At 36.0% G+C, this 17,477-nt stretch overlaps 1 protein-coding gene across 5 annotated transcripts in view; it reads right to left on the bottom strand.

Moving 5' to 3' along the window:
- The window catches only part of MINDY3 (MINDY lysine 48 deubiquitinase 3), an 84,348-nt gene that overhangs the window by 33,274 nt on the left and 33,597 nt on the right, over positions 1-17,477 (bottom strand). For 4 of the 5 annotated variants that reach the window (XM_032880911.1, XM_032880912.1, XM_032880916.1 and 1 more), the window contains 2 exons: positions 10,769-10,839; positions 5,840-5,920 (listed from right to left, as the gene is read on the bottom strand). In XM_032880911.1, the coding sequence (XP_032736802.1) occupies positions 5,840-5,920; positions 10,769-10,839 (152 nt within the window). The remainder of the gene's footprint in view (positions 1-5,839; positions 5,921-10,768; positions 10,840-17,477) is intronic. The other variant, XM_032880913.1, reaches the window with a different exon arrangement.

The raw sequence follows: 17,477 nt of genomic DNA, 5'->3' as shown, positions 1-17,477 counted from the left end.
CTGTCATCCCACACTGAGATTGAGATGCACAATAAAAACAAGTAAGACATTTATGTTGTCTACTTTATAGTAGACATAAAATTCTAACAAAATCAGAGAATCATATTTTCAAATATAAAGCCCGCATCTTGAATTTGCTCTAAAAATTAATTTCAAAATCAGTTCCAATTCAAGAGGAAATAATGAAAATGACCCAAATAATTTAATCTTAAAACTAAAATATAAGAAAAGGAAGACAAGGAATCAAAGGGGGAAAAATGATGGTTAGAGAGAAGAGAAAGGTAAGTGGACAACTGCCCAAATATTCTCTCAGGTGATACTTGGGTATTTAAAGTATATATGATTCAGTATGAAAAGACCTGACTCCTAAAATTTGATTTAAACATGTTACCCAGCCTTATTTTAAGAATAAGAGCTATTTTTTTGAAATCAAGGGAAATAACTCAAGAAAGGTAGGTTCAAATATAGAGGTTCTGTATTCAAGCATCTACTACTCAAAATCATTTCTTTTACCTGCACAGTAAGTTCCTAAGTTTTAAATTTACCAAAAGTTCCATTGTACTTGAATTAAAAAAAAAAAATACTATGGTATGATGACTTAACATACTACCCATACCTATTAGGCAAGCTCTCTCACAATGTACAGATTTGAAAATTTTATTGTCATGGCTCAGATGACTTGCTTGGATAACTCTCCACCTTAATGAAAATTAAGCTTCCTTCTTTGAAGAAGTCCATTTATGCACTGCATTTTACCTCACCCATAACCCCTTATTACAGAGTTCTGTGGGACCCCTGCTGCTTGATGACTCTCAGTTCCTATGCGCTCCCCGCAGTTAATACCAAGGAGAACTAGCAGGTAACCTAAGCATAAAACTCCCACTTACATAGGATGGCTTCTATGTATGTTTTGCAACCACCATTCTCTAAGATGTACTAAATTCCTCACCTGAAAATGGTTAATTTTGTTATGTGAATTTCACCTCAATTAAAACATATCTATATTTGTGAGAATGTTAATGAAAAGGCAGGGGGATAAGGGGTTGACATTTTAGAAAAGGTAGCCAGGGAAGGCGAGGTGACCTTTGAATACCAACCTGAAGGAAGAAAAGAACCCTTTCTACAGACATCTGAGGCAGGATCATTTTAAGCAAAGGGAAGAGCACGTGCAAAGGGCTTGCCTCGTTCTGAACTGGAGGAAAGATCAGCATGGCTAAGCAAGACAGGAAGGGGGAGTAGTAGGAAATGTGATTAGAAAGGCAATGGGGAAATAATCAGATGAGGTGAGGCAAAGCCTACTAAGTTATTCTAAGGACTTTGGCTTTTATGTTTAATGAAGGGGAACCAATGTAGGGTTCAGAGATTAAGAGTAACAGGAAGTGACTTACATTTTAATAGATACTACAGCTCCTTGAAGGGCAACAGCATAGTCCTCGGTTGGGAAGCTACAGCCAACGATGTAGGGGAGAGCTTTCTCCAATTTGTCTTTCAATTTTTTCAGTAAGATTTCAGTTTCTAGTTTGTCTGTCAAATGTCCTTTCCTCATAGCCTCCAAAGTTTCATGGATATAATAACTTCTCTTAAAGTGTTTGGTTTTTTGAAGTTTTCTTTTGATCCCTATACTGTCCTATACTATCTCCATTCTTTCTTTTTTTAAAATTTATTTTATTGAGTTCCTTTCCCCTATTCCTTTGATTCATTTCTCATGTAAGCATTCTAGGCATTGCCCGTGTGGCTGGGACTTGTAAACCGCACTGTGGCATTATGTGGCTGGCCTATTTTCTTGAAAGACCTGGAACTATAGTGTCTCAGTCTTTACTCTTGACTGGGCCAACTGGCCAAATGAAGCATTAATTGCTATAATCATAATTCGGTGAATTCAACAAGAGCAAAGCTGCTGAGCTCTTTCTGAGACTCTAAGATTAATCATTAAAAGCACTCATCTCATTAACTTTCTCTACCTTTCATCTATCCCATTCAATCTGTCACCAAGTCCTATCAGTCTACCTCGGGAATAAATCTCTCAAATTTATGTACTCCCATCAATGTCTACCATCATCACCCTGGCCAAACCATATCCCCTGCTTACCCAGAATACTACGAGTCTTCTTTACCCACTCCCTAGGTTATCCTCCAGTAGGTCTATTTCCCACAATTAGCCATAGTCCTCCAAAATGCAAATTTAATCCTGTTTCTTTCCTTCCTATCTCCCCAGAACAGTCTTTCTAGTCAAAGACCTGCTACTGCTTCTGTACCCTCATCTTATACCTTGCCCCTTGAATCCTCCGTGCTCCTACTCTTCCCTTCCAGTTTGTTCCCACCATAGCGCTGAGCTCCTATTTCTGGTCTAGGGAAGGCTTTTTCCCCCTCTTCCCATTGTTTCACCTTACTAATGCCTCGATGTTCACTGTAGACATCAGTTCTCCTTAGGAAACATTCCTAGTCTTCCAAAACTAAGGTACATTCTTAGAGCTTTATAGACCTGTGCTTTGTCAGCCCTCATCAGTTATAATTTTATAGTTTTATAAATGATTCCTTGATGAATGCCTCCCCCATTAGAATATATACCTCCATAAAAACAGGAGCCCATCTATTTTTGCTCACCACAGTCTTCACAGCACCTGGCATAATGCCAGGCACATAGTATATGTCTAGTAAATATTTGACAAATGAATATACATGTGAATGATGACAGGTGCAATGTCACATGAAGAATTACACAGCTTTTCAAAAGCATTTTAAAATGTTAAATTATAGTTTACTTTGAAAATTGTGACCTTTAAATATGCTTTATCCTTAATCATAATCAGCACAAATAGGTCAGCAAATGAAATACATATCCATACAAATGTATCAGTTTTACAGAAAAAGACCTCGGGATTTACATTATGCTGCTCTTTGTTTCAGGCCATGAAACATAAAGTCAGTGAACCTCCCCAAAATAAATAAACCAAAACCAAAAATAAATAAGAAAAACAAACCTCCAGATTATTTTTTGAGTAACAAAAACAAAACCAAAATTACTTGATCAAATATAGAAATATCAAAGAAAGATCAAATAACAGGTCTTATAATGTACAGAACAATAAAATTTACAGTATTTTCTACATGATGAAGACTACATAAATACTTTATTTAGAAAAAATTTTAAACTGGGGGCGCCTGGGTGGCTCAGTGGGTTAAGCCTCTGCCTTTGATCCCAGGGTCCTGGGATGGAGCCCCGCATCAGGCTCTGCTCAGTGGGGAGCCTGCTTTCCCCTCTCTCTCCGCCTGCCCCTCTGCCTACTTGTGAACTCTGTCAAATAAATAAATAAAATCTTTAAAAAAATTTTTTTAAACTGGACCTAATAAATATTATGAAGCATCACCGATCTCATTTACTACTTATGTGATCTTCGACCTTTTATCTCAAAGGGAAAATTTCCTATAACTCTTTTGAAAGAACCATGTTCAAACAATCTAAATTCAGTTGTTTTAAAATTCACTGAAGAGGAAGTATCCATGCTTCTAAGAAGCTTCAGAATGAGTCATGAAAAACTATTTTTAAGAAGATATAATTATCACTGGAACCCAAGTGTGGAAAATTTAGGCGTAGACTTTATTCACTGAACTAATGAATCCCCTATATTATGTGCCAGACTATGTATCAGACCCACAGATACAAAGGTAAGTACCAAAACAATCATTTTAAAGTTCAGGACTTCTAAAAGAGAAATAAGGTACTTGATAAATGTGAGTTTTAGGACTTATAATAGTTGAAGAACCTAAAATCTTACCATAAAATTCTTTCTAATCACTTTCTGTGTGTGTGCATTTTCCTGTCTGGGTTATCAGTAGCTCCGGGGATGCAAATGAATGGAGATTTATTTGAAAACCTCATCTGACTGAGGGGGCATACACGGAGCTTGCTCTTTCAGGCCTGAAACTGGTGTGGTAGGGTTTTTTGTTTCTCTCTACGCACTTCATGTCTCTCACTCAACATTTTGTTGCACGTGGTTGAGATCTGTGATTAAGATGAATGAGAGGGTCCCTGTCCTAAACAAGGCTCACTGCTGGTCACAGGAAATACACACAAAAGGTACAGGACATAGGAACAATGCACTGTGTGATAAATTCAACCGCACAACAGATCAAATGCTATGGAAAATATAAAGAAAACCACGCACGTGGGTAGGAAGTGTATGTTTCATAGAAAAGAAGGTATCTATCAACAGACCTGATATTTAGATGCTAAAATACAAAATGTCTGTATTTACAAAGCTAAGCCGACACCGTTCCTTCTATTAAGCTTCTGTAAAGTCTCTTCTGCTACTTGATAACAAAATCATTTCTTAAATGTCAATCATAAAATTTAAGATTTAAAGTATTTTCATCTCACTGTCTTTTGTATTTGAACCTTATAGTGTTTCATAGAATTCATTAGTTTTCCTGTGCTTAAATATGGAGCTGGAAATAAAAATAATAATTGGCTTGAAACTACATTTTTGCATGTAAATTGGAACTGATTTTCTTTTCTGGAAATTTAGAACACTTGACACAAAAATTAGTCAAATGATGAAATCCTCCCTCTGGAATTCAAAGTTGTCCAGTTTTTATAGTTTACATTATGTTTTTAACTTCTTTTCTACTTTAGGAGGGAAATAAACAGCAAAAGCTTTCAGACTAAATGCAACTTATCAGTACTTTTTACTACTGTAGTTCCGTCAAAGTCTGTACTTTTTTAGTTCTATTTTATAGCTTTTTCTGTTTAAGGGAAGTACTCACTCTAAATCCAATCACTAGATTTTGGCAGCACATTACAAGTAATCCAGTGATAAGTGAGAAAACAGACCCACACAACTTCGCACTAGCAGTTCACTCCTTGGCACAGTTTATACGAGTCATAATTTTTCAGACACAAGGAAAATTACACTAACAGGTACAATCTAAAAAAGTGTATGGGGTAATCAGGAAAGTCCTCTAGACATAAAGAACCTCAAAATAAACAATCCTATATTTTCCTTTACTCCAACATCAGCAACTCCATGTTTACTAAATGCAGAATAATGATGGCAGTGAGGAGGCTGATGGCAACAGCCAAGATTCCTTGGGCACTTAACTTGGACTAGGTACTGCTAAACATTATATATTTAAACCTGATAAAAAATCTAAGAGCAAGGTATTATCAGAAATCCTTATTTTAAAGACCTGGGAAAGAGGCTGAATGATCAGAAGTGGTAAGGCTAGGATTCAAATGAAGTTTGTGTGACTCCAAAGCTCTAACCACGCTATGTGGAGAAAGAAGTACTATTGTTAAAGGAGGAAATTTAGAAACAGGTTTGTTTTAAGAATTTTAAAATAAACATATTCAAATGCATTAATCTATGTCAATATTATAACCTTATATATCAAAATTATAGGAAACATTACCTCTTAAAAGATCACTTCTATACCACTGAACTACTAATAGATTTAAAAATATTTTCCTAGATGTTTTAACTAAAATTATTTTATATTATATGAGATTCTTATCTTTTCTACAAAAGAGCAATCCAAAACTTTTAAATTTAGTTATTTAACAGTGATTTCTGAAAAATATCAAAAGCCAAAGCTCTGAAGTCACAAAAGATAAAGAAATTATAACTAAATCATGACAGAGTTTACTAAAATAACTGTAAAACTAGAGCAGTGTAATAATATTTTCTTTACTATTAATTTTTTAGGTTTTGGAACAATCCACTTGTTAGTAGGAATACACTGAATTTTGCACGAAGACCCAAACTAAATATGGACTTAGACTACTTGTTGCCTGATATCATACTTAAAAAAAAAAAAAAAAAAAATCCTGCTATAAGCATACCTTGGCAAAAAATACGGTGAGGTGAGTTTCACTGCCAACAATCCAAATAGGGAATTTTGGAGATTTCAAGTAAGAACCAACCTAGAACAAATGTAGCAAGATAAACAAACAAATGAAAATTTTATACTGCCTGCTGAGTATCTGCCCACGAGTATTAGAAGCATAACTGAAGTGTCCAATTGATACTTAAATGGAATAATGTTTTGTGCCAGAATGCCTTACCCATAAAGGTCAAATGCCGAATGTAAAAATCAATGTTATAAAGATGGTCAGGGCTAAGTTTATATTGCACCTTTACATCAGAGTAACAATAATACAGATTTAACACAGCTGGAAAAACTTAGTTTAGCCCTAAGAATCATTCTCAGGTTTGATTAAAATTGCTAGACAAAATGTTCTAGATTTTTAGCTTGGTGATCAAATCCTGAAACTATAACCTTGATAATAATTACTTTATCAGAAAAACCATTATAAATTAACAAATGAATATATTTACTAATAAATAAGGAAAGAGAAAAATCCTTAAGCACATCATGTCTTCAAAGAACCTGGGACAATATAATAATCTCTCTAAAGCAAAATATATACTATAAAATATCTAAGAACATAAAAGAATCCTGTTACTTGACTCTTCATGATTGGAGGTAATTCAGAGTTCTACAGTATGAAGTCTCCTTAAATTGTACAAAAAGTTATACTTATAGTCTGTCTCAAGTTTATATATTTAATCTATAAAAAACACAGTATCCAAAGTTTTTGTGTGTGTGTGTGACTGAGAAAGTTTAAAATCAACAACGAAACAAGTAGACTTGGGAAATCCCATCATGTTCATATCAATCAATTCTATACTCTTATGAGGACAGAGATTACAACTTAAAAACAACCTTACCAATCCCACTTGCTCTATTTTCTTTTCTCACACAGACTCCCTGGAATGGGGAAATGCCTAGTGGCTACTTGCAGCAGTCAGGGCAATTCTTCCCTTATTCGTCATTAGCCCTGATAGGATGCCCTGCTTTCAAACACCATGACGGCCCTTTGGAATTTAAATTATCATTAGGAAGTGGGAAATAGGCACTCTCTTGTATTCATGGACAAAAACACCAGTATCTTTGTCCTCTGATGGGAAGGATTAACGGGATGTGCTAATGGCAATGGTGAACCAGGAGAGCAGGAAGGATGATGGTTTGGGGACAACAGAAAATAAGAGCAAAGGACAAAGACAAAGGAAAAGGTCTGATCACAGGTTCATAGTAGAAGGGATTTTAGAGGTGCTCAGCACAAGTCCTTCAATTTTACATCAGAAACAGAAATATAAAGGATCAGTGCCTTGTCTGATTTCAAACAGGTAACTAGTACAGAGTTGGGATTAAAACTCAGGCTTTCTGACTCCTCATGTGGTAGCTGCCTCTTGTGGTGAAAAATTTAGTGATTATTTAATTTTCCTTTTAGAAAATGAGTGTGTGTTTGTGTGTATTTGATTAAGGTAGAAGTAAAATATGAGTATAATACATAGAAGGATCAAAAGATAAATGAATGAACTCACTAAGTGTCTTACACTAATATAAATAAGTAAGAGTGCATAAATAATGCAGCCACTTTGGAAAAACAGGCTGACAGCTCCTCAGCAAATTAAGCACATAATCACTATATGACAAGCAATTTCACTGCTGGGTATATGTCCAACAGGAATGAAAACATGTTCACAAAAAATTTATACACATGCATGTTTCTAGCAGTGTTATTCTAGTAGCACAAAAGCAGAAACAATCCAAATATCCCTCAGGTGATGAACAGATAAACAAAACCGGCATATAATACAACAGAATATTTGGTCATAAACAGAACAAAGTATTAATATAAGTTCAAACAAGAATGAACACTGAAGACGTTATGCTAAGTTAAAGAAGCCAGACACAAAAGGCTACACATTGTACAATTCCATTTAGATGAAATGTCCAGAACGGGCAAATTTGAGAAATAAAGCTGCCAGAAGCTGGGGAGGAGTGAGGAAGTGACCACTTATGGGTTTAGAGTATCTTGTGAGAGTTAAGAAAAACATTCTGAAATTAGGTAAGTGGTGATGGTTGTACAACCTTGTGAAAAATCACTGAACAGCACACTTTAAAATGGTGAGTTTTATGTGAGTTAGCTATTAAAAAAAAAAAAAAAAAAAGGTGGGTGGCTCAGTCAGTTAAGTGTCTAACTTCAGCTCAGGTCATTATCCCCAGTCCTGGGACTAAGCCTGGCAATGGGCTCCCCGCTCAGTGGGGAGTCTGCTTCTCCCTCTACCTTTGCCCCTCCCCCCAACTCATGTGCTTTCTTCTGCATCTCTGAAATAAAATCTTTAAAAAGAGGGGGGGCACCATCAAAAGCATTCAGCGTCATCCTCTTCACTGTGTGTGTAAAGAGACTTTCATTTGTGTTAATGAACACAGAGAGTCAAAATGATATGAAAATGTTAATTTTTAGAGAGCAAGTTGCTACGATATTAACAGGGAAATGTTCAGATTCACAAAACTAATACAAACACAATGATTTCCTTAATACTTTTCTCTAAATGTTTGGTGAAAAGTAAATGTATACAGGTTTTCAGAGGGACATCTATAGTTATGTACAGATGAACACACCAGGGTAACCAATAGTTTTTCCAAAAGCTATAATCACACCATCCCAACCACTTCCCTTCCAGGTCTCCCACACTCTGGGTCACTGTGTATGGCTCTAAGCTCCCTGCAGCTAGGTGTCAGACAAGAAGAAACAGCCCTAAGTCTTAGAGCTCACTGAAATTTTCCAATCCAAGCAGAGGCCATGAAACCTAGCTAACTCCATCCCAACACCCATACCAAAGCTGCCACCTATGGTCGCACCTCACTGTTGCACTGTCCACCAGTATAATCCCCGCTGTGGCCCTGTCTGGTAGCCTTCCCTTGTTTGGAGGTGTAAGTAATAGACAGTTCTGCCTTTCATCTATCCGAGTACCACTGTATTTTGTCCTGCCGTTAAAACAATCTTTAAATCTTAAAAATACCAGTTACTGCTAGAACACTAAAGCAATATGTAATAGGAGAATATACAGCCAGTACTGTTTTCCCACTAAGACCTTAGGAGGAAAACAGGCATTCATTCCCCTGTTCTTCCTAACAGCTAAAGAAAAGCAAAAGCATGATTTAGAAAAGCTTACAATTCTGGTTAAATTGGCCATTCATTCAACCAAATGTTTACTGAACACTGAATATGTACCCAGAAAAACAATGTTCACTGGCTTCAGAGAGTCTATAATCCACTGGGGATAACAATAAAAAAGCAAATTCAAGATTAATAAAAAATTAAACAGAAAAGATCTTTATAGAGTGATTATTGCTATGAAATTGTGAAAAAGAGTCACTGAAGGAATGGCTGAGGAAAAGGTCTTTGAGGTACCACTTTAAGTAGGACCTGATGGGGAGAGGGAGCCATCCATTTACAAACTGGAGTATTCCAGGCAGAAATGACAGCAAGTATGAAGTCTTATCAGGCAGGAAAGAGCCTGGGTATGTTTGAGAATCTGGCAGGAAACCAGCAGAGCTAGAGCACAGCAGTGGACAGGGCAAAGCAATTGAAGAGGGATAGACAGGATCTAGATCAGGGAATTACAGGCTACACAGTGAAGATTTCACAGTCTCATCTCCACACCCGATCCTCCTGCAAAACACACACACGCTTTATAAAAAACAGCCTTATTAAAATATCTTTCACATATGAACACTGTATATATTAAAAGCGTGCAACTTCATGTTTTTGTAGATGTATACACTGTGAAAAGATCACCAAAATCATTAACATATTCATCATTAACATATTAATGTTATTGTAATTAACATATCATTAACATATTCATCACCTCTATGTAGTTGTCATTTGTATGTGTGCACACATGCACACATGCATGCACACACACTTTTAGGATCAATGACTTTTGTGTGTGTTTCTTGGGAGAATGGGATGCAGCCTGATGCTCTGGCTGCCAGGCTCCTTCAGAACAGCGTTAGCTTATAAATTAAAGACACAGAAAATAAAAGAGTTACTACTTTGATACAATACGATCCCTACTAATGGATAAGGACAGGATGAAACCTATCTGATTATCATACCCATATCACTCCTTTCCAAGTGTTGTCATGAAAGAGGAACACTTCCAGTTAAAGGAAAAAAGAAAAGAAAGAGGGCAAGACACTGTTATTTTATTAAATCACCATCACCAGAACTACTGCTACAGACCCAACATTCTAAAATGGAAAAGAAAATTGGATCTACTACTTCCTTTCTCCAAAATCAGGCCATCTCATTAAGTATAAATCACTAATGATTTGAATCCCATTTAAAACTATTTGGAACATCCAATAGTTATTTCAGATGATGCAGGAAAACAATGAAATTTTTATCAATAAATGAGAGGTTCATGGCAGTTTCTAACCTTAGCCCATGTGCTAAAGAATTTAATGCTATGAAATGCTTGGAATTTGTTTTTGAGTGTGAAATCGTTTTTCAGATGGAACAAACAAAAGTTAAAACTTCAGGCATCTAGCAATATTTTTTTCCATGAAGCATACTGTTATGAGGAAGAAACAATACATTCTCTTCTCTTGGTTTACAAAAAAATATATTTACTTTCAATTATAGGTGTCTCTATTTTTATAAACTGTTTTTTATCGGGTTCTGCCCTCTACCCTTAAAAAGGAACAAACCTCATGAATAGGAAACTCAGCATGATCAGCCAACTTAACTCTGCCCTTAATATGCCTGTCAGTTTGAGAAAGGAGATCAGGAAAGAATTAAGAAGTACATAGTAACAGCAGTAAGCTATATGTTGTCATAGAAGAAAATACTGTCCACAACAGTGGACATGTGAGTAAAAAGGATTGAAACGTACCATTAAAATCAACTTACCTTACAGTATCTTAAAGCTTCCATTAATGTTAAGAATCCTACAGCTGCTTGTTCATGTATACCAAGAAGTTCTAAAAAGAGAAGTTTGTACTGCATTAACAGACATAAATCTGAAAACTACTTATATATAGATGTATACATATATATATTTTGCACCAAAATTTTTACTTTTCCCCAAAAGTATACTTTAAAACCTCACACATATTTATTGTTGAGTGGTTGCATCAAATTATCATTATATTACTACTTAATATAAAATACCATTAGATCACGTTTGTGGTGGGTGATGTGATGCTTCAGATATACATTAAATGTACTTAGAAAACCTTATATTCAACTTTAACTTTTAAAATGAAGACATCATCCCCTCTGAAACCCAAGGAATTCCTGGCAAAAATGAAGAAGAAAGAGATAATAATATCCATGCAGAAAAGCTAACTTGAATTGACTTTGACTTAAACAAATGAACATGCTCATCTTAATTTGTAAAATTTATCACTGGATAGCAATGAACTTACTTGCACAATATTTAAAACAGGGGTATTTGATACCATTCATTTCTCCTATAAATAGCGTGCTTAAGACTCGGGAAATAAAGACAAATGGAACAAGGTGTCTGCCTTACAAATGCTAAGTTTATCAAGAAAGACAGAAGAAAAGATGTGTGTCTTTTCTCTGTTTACACATGCTTACACACACACACACACACACACACACACTGTACTTTTTTAAAAAAAGATTTCATTATTTATTTGAGAGCGAGCAAGAGTGAGCAGACCCATGAGGGGTTGGGGCAGAGAGAGGATCTCAAGCAAGCTCCATACTGAGCACAGAGTCCGATGCAGGATCGGGGTGGGAGTGCCTGGGCATCCCATGACCCTGAGATCACAACCTGAACCAAAACCAAGAGTCCAACCCCCCAACCAACTGAGCCACCCAGGTTCCCCATACACACTTTATCTTATGATAAAAGAACATCTGCTTAGTGTATTAGGGAAGATATACAGAAGTGACAACATATGAGGGGCACATAAGTGGCTCAGTTGGTTGAGCATCCAACTCTTAATTCTGGCTCAGGTCATGATCTCATGGGTTGTGGGTTGAGCTCCACATGGGGCTCTCTGCTCATGGGGGAGTCTGCTTGAGGATTCTCTCTCCCTCTGTCCCCTCCAGCTCTGTCAAATGAATAAATAAATCTATTTTTTAAAAGATTTTATTTATTTGACAGAGATCACAAGTAGGCAGAGAAGCAGACAGAGGAGGAAGCAGGCCCCCTGCTAGGCAGAGAGCCCGGTACGGGGCTTGATCCGACCTCAGGATCATGACCCAAGCTGAAGGCAGAGGCTTTAACCCACTGAGCCACCCAGGTGCCCCTAAATAAATTTGTTAATAAAGATTTTATTTACTTACTTGAGAGAGAACGAGAGTGAGAGAGATCACAGAGGGAGATGGAGAAGCAGGCTCCCTGCTTAGCAGAGAGTCCGATGTGGGGCTTGATCCCAGGATGCTGGGATCATGACCTAAGCTGAAGACAGATGCATAACCCACTGAGGCACCCAGGTATCCCTAAATAAATCTTTAAAAAAGTAAAAAATAAATAAATAAAGAAAGAAAGAAAGAAAGAAAGAAAAAGAAAAGGAACAACATCTGAGTTGAATCTTTAAGCATATGTAAGAATTTTCCAGGTCACTGAGAAGAGAATATGAAGAAATATCAAGGTGGAGGAAACAACAAAGTATGAAAAAAAATCTATGTATTTAATGTTTGAATATGTCAAACCTTTCTTCAAAGGTTTCTAGTCTGGGGACCCTGATAAATGGTGATTAACTAAAAGGAAAAATTAAGAAGTCCCAAAGTGGTAGGAATAAAGAACATGACTTTGGTTTTAGACAAGCTGGGATGGAGAAAATTTCAGGACTTCTAGTGAGAGATGGATTCACAACTGGAAGTAAGGCTGAGAATCACAAAGAAGAGAGATCAAGGTTGGATACAGAGCTTTGGGAATCATCAGCATAGAGAGGAGAATTGAGGGCATGCATGTGGGTAATAAAGAACAGACAAAGCTCAGAAAATGAAGAGTAGATTATTCCACAACAGAGATGTAATTATAATGATAATCGAGTGTTTTATAGACTATCGCTTTCAGCTAACATATATTAAATGGAACTATAATAGTAATCTAGGGATTTATTTTTAAAAAGCATTTTTTTCTGGTTAAAAATTATGCCCACTATAAATAAAACGTATTTATAACTTGGTTTCCTTTTTACCATCTGGTCATGTTTTGTCCATTTTTCCATTAAGATACTGTGTTTTTCTAATTAATGTAATATCATCAATTCTTAGTCATGCTAGGTAATCTTAAACACAACATTCAGATGGTATAAGCTATGAACTGGCTGTTGAATCTTTTGGATTACAAATCCAAAATTAATAGAATGTGTATGTAATTATACATAGAGTTTCTATTTTTTTCACTAGCTTCTTACAGGTACTCGGGAGGTATAATAATAGTTCTCAAATTGTGTTTTAGGATTCTTAAGGGTCCACAAGACCCTTTTAGAGACTACATGAAATCAAAATGATTTCCACTAGAAAGACATTGCTTTTTTCTCTTAAGCTTTCACGAATGTAGAGTGAAGTTTTCCAGAGGTCCAATGATATGTTTGTTCCACCTCAAAAGATTGAATCTATAAATATGTAAGAGAATTTCCACTAATAACCTAGACATTGAAGGGACTTACAGAGTCACTCTTCTAATTTTCTTCTCATTTTAGAAAAGTTACTTTTCAGGGGCGCCTGGGTGGCTCAGTTGTTAAGTGTCTACCTTCAGCTCAGGTCATGATCCCAGGGTTCTGGAATCGAGCCCTGCATTGGGCTCCCTGCTCAGTGGGAGTCTGCCTCTCCCTCTCCCACTGTCTCCGCTTGCGTGCGCGGTCTCAAATAAAATCTTAAAAAATAAAAAGAAATTAAAAAAAAGAAAAAATATTTACTATGTTTTTATTAACATGTAATGGGTGTATTATTATTTTCAAATGAGTTAACACACCTTTTTAAATTTCTCAGTCGTAATTTCTTTTGTTTTTTATTTATTTATTCTCTTAAAAAATTATTTATTTATTTATTTATTGGGTTTTATTTATTTATTTATTTGACAGACAGAGATCACAAGTAGGCAGAGAGGCAGACAGGGAGAGAGGGGAAGCAGGCTCCCTGCTGAGCAGAGAGCTCGATGTGGGGCTCAATCCCAGGACCCTGGGATCATGACCTGAGCCAAAGGCAGAGGCTTTAACCCACTGAGCCACCCAGACACCCCTCAGTCATAATTTCTAAGAAGAAAAATACTGATCATTATTTGCTTATAACTCATATAATCCAAAGCTCTTTGGGATTTTGAATCATTTATTTTACTTTTTAAAAAAACTTTTTGAGAGAGACATCATGCCTGAGGTGTAAGGGTAGAGAAAGAGAGAGAATCTTAAGGAGACTCCATGCCCAGTGGGGCCTGATCTCATGACCCTGAAATCCTGACCTGTGCCAAGATCAAGAGTTGGATGCTTAACTGACTGAGCTATCCAGGTGCCCCCAAGATCTTCAATCATTTTAAAAGTGACAAGAGCAAAAACAAAAACAAAACCAAACAAAAAAGCCCCACAAAAAATGCAAAACCCAAAACAAAACAAATACAAATGTCAACAGCACGAGACAAAACAACATGTGAATAATTGGATTATAGCATTCAAAGGAAGAAAAGAGAGTAGGGGTGAGTAACCCTAGTAAGTAGAAATGGTACTCTATCGCTTTATTAATTATTCCTTCCTCTTTCTTCTGAGATTTAAGCACTAAATGATTTTAAGGTCAAAGAATATGTATGTTGAGAAACAGTTCCACACTTCAATTTCTTAAAATCGGACACCACCACCTAGTGTTATGATTAGATACTGCACCATCTACTGCCTTGGAATTTTAAACAAATACCTAAAATAGTATATTTATAATAATATCATGCTATTAACTATAGAAAACTAGCTGTTCATAATTCTTGGGTAATGAATTATTCAGATTAGGTCAGTAAGCACATATTTAAATATGTAGTTTAAATGGTGTTATTTAAACTATTTCTTTAGAATATCATCTATTTAAATTTTATTTTTATTTATTTTTTTTAAGATTCTCTCTCTTTTTTTTTTAAGATTTTATTTATTTATTTGGCAGACAGAGATCACAAGTAGGCAGAGAGGCAGGCAGAGAGAGAGAGAGAGAGAGAGGAGGAAGCAGGCTCCCCGCTGAGCAGAGAGCCCGATGTAGGGCTCGATCCCAGGACCCTGGGACCATGACCTGAGCCAAAGGCAGAGGCTTAACCCACTGAACCACCCAGGCGCCCCTATTTTAGAATTTTCTAACTTTGTTTTCTTATAATCATGTTGATTCCCTATCAACCCTATCTGCTTCAGTCAGTGAGATCATAAATATATATGCAAAGTTTTATATTCCTGTTTGCCTCCCCTTTTCTTCTCTTCCACTTCAGCTGTCTCTTCTCACTGCTGTCAGTACATCTATAGAAGGCCCATTTGGGCCTTTTAAATTTGATGCTAACTTGGACACCAGATAACTGCACTGCATTTAAGAAGCATACCCTGAGTGTCAAGTATTGGAAAAAACAAAAAACAAACAAAAAAAACCCCAAAAACACCAACAATGCTGCAGAGTGCAAAAATACAAAGCTACCATGGGGACTACAAAGATGAAGCTGGCAAGATTCTTTTTGCAAACCATGTATCTGATAAGAGGTTAAGGACCAAAATAGGTAAGGAACTCCTACAACTCAACTGCAAAAACCCAAAATAACCCAATTAAAAATTGGGCAAAGAACATGCACAGACATTTCTCCAAAGAATACATATAAATGGCCAAAAATATATGAAAAGATGCTCAACATCACTAATCATAAGAGTTGCAAATTAAAACCCAACAGAGGTATTACCTCACACCTGTTAGGATGGCCAGTATTAAAAAAAAAAAAAAAAAAAGAAAGAAAAAAAGTCTTAAGTTGTTGGTGAGGATATATGTAGAAACTGGAACCTTTATACACTGTTGATGGGAATGTAAAATGGTATAGCAACTATAGAAAACAGTATGGAGGTTCCTCAAAAACTTAAAAATACATCTACCATGTGACAGAGCCATTCCACTTCTGGGTATTCAGTCCAAAAGAACTGAAATCAGAATCTCAAAAGAGATATTTGCATTCCCATGCTCACTGCAGCAGTACTTACAGCAGCCAAGATGTTGAAACAATCTACAAGTCCAGCAACGAATGGCTGGATAAGGAAATTATGGAATATATGTATGATGGACTATTATATTCAGGCTTAAGAAGAAAATCCTATCATACATGGCAACAGGAATGAACCTTTAGGACATTATGCTAAGTGAAATATAGAAGTCAGAGAAGGAGAAATACTGCATGATTCCACTTAGATGAGGTATTTGAGATAGTCAAATTCAAACAAGTGGAGCAGAATGATGGTTGCCAGGAGCTGGAAGGAGGAGGAAATGGGGAGTTGCTATTGAACAGATAAAGTTGCAGTCATGTAAGGTGACTGAGTTCTAGATATCTGCTGTACAACTTTGTGTTTATAGTTAATTCTGTAACTTGACTTAAAAAGAATCATTATGAGGGTAGATCTTATGCTAAATGTTCTTACTACAATTAAAAAAATCCCATCCCCCCCCTTAAACAGTAGGCATCAAAGTAGAATGTGGTAAGTGCCATGAAAACAAAATGCTCAGAGGTAAGGATAGATCACTTTCAGCCCCGAGAATCAGGAAGCTCTCCTTGGAGGGATGGCCTGTGAAGTAGGCAGTGAATGACTGCACAGGCACAGATGAGAGGGATATAGGTCTTTGGCAAAAGGAGTAGCACAAACAAAGAAATAAAAGCAACTGGCACAATTTTCTTCAAGCATAGATTTCTGATGGTTGAGAAGTAAGCTAGGATGAAATTATATGGGGTCCTTGAGTAAGTAAGGGAAAAAAAATCTGTCGTTAGATAAATTTAAAATGAACTTAGTTGCAGGAATGTTAGACTAGCTAAACTAAAAAGCAGTAGGATACTGAGAAAGACTTGATTATGTCACTGATACATAAATTACATATATACACACACACACACACACACACACACACACACAATTTGAGCTATGAACTTTGTGAAATCTATTTTTGAAAGTGAAGAGCTTCTTAAACCCATTTACTGGTTATTGTATTCCTAAGAAGTCAGGTTGCTACAGAGTTGACATATAGCTAGGATAGACCAATTTAGCAAATAAAAACACAAAATGCCCAGTTAAATTTAAATTTCTGATAAAAAAAACCAGTATTTAGTAAAATTATATTCCAAATATTGAATGGAACATACTTATGCTAAAAATTATTTATCTGCAAATAAATTTAACTGGAAGTCCTGTATTGCTTCTGGCAACTTAAGTCCAGCTAGTTATATCTATTTTTATAGTAATAAAATATAGAGAAAAGAAGCACTTCTGACTTTTTCCTCAAATTTTGATAAACCAAACACTTCAAATTTATATACCACCTAACCACTTAATTGCAATTCACATTACTTAAAAAATATTAAAATTTCAAAATGATCTTAATTTTCGGTTCAGAGTCTCTTAGTGTCTGTGTATCGTAAGTTCATGAACAT

The sequence above is a fragment of the Lontra canadensis genome, unplaced genomic scaffold (assembly GCF_010015895.1).
Source record: "Lontra canadensis isolate GAN:19392208 unplaced genomic scaffold, GSC_riverotter_1.0 scaffold72, whole genome shotgun sequence".
NCBI classification, from domain to species: domain Eukaryota; kingdom Metazoa; phylum Chordata; class Mammalia; order Carnivora; family Mustelidae; genus Lontra; species Lontra canadensis.
The sequence above is the reverse complement of the archived record's forward strand: the minus strand, read 5'-3'. Positions and strand labels throughout refer to the sequence as shown.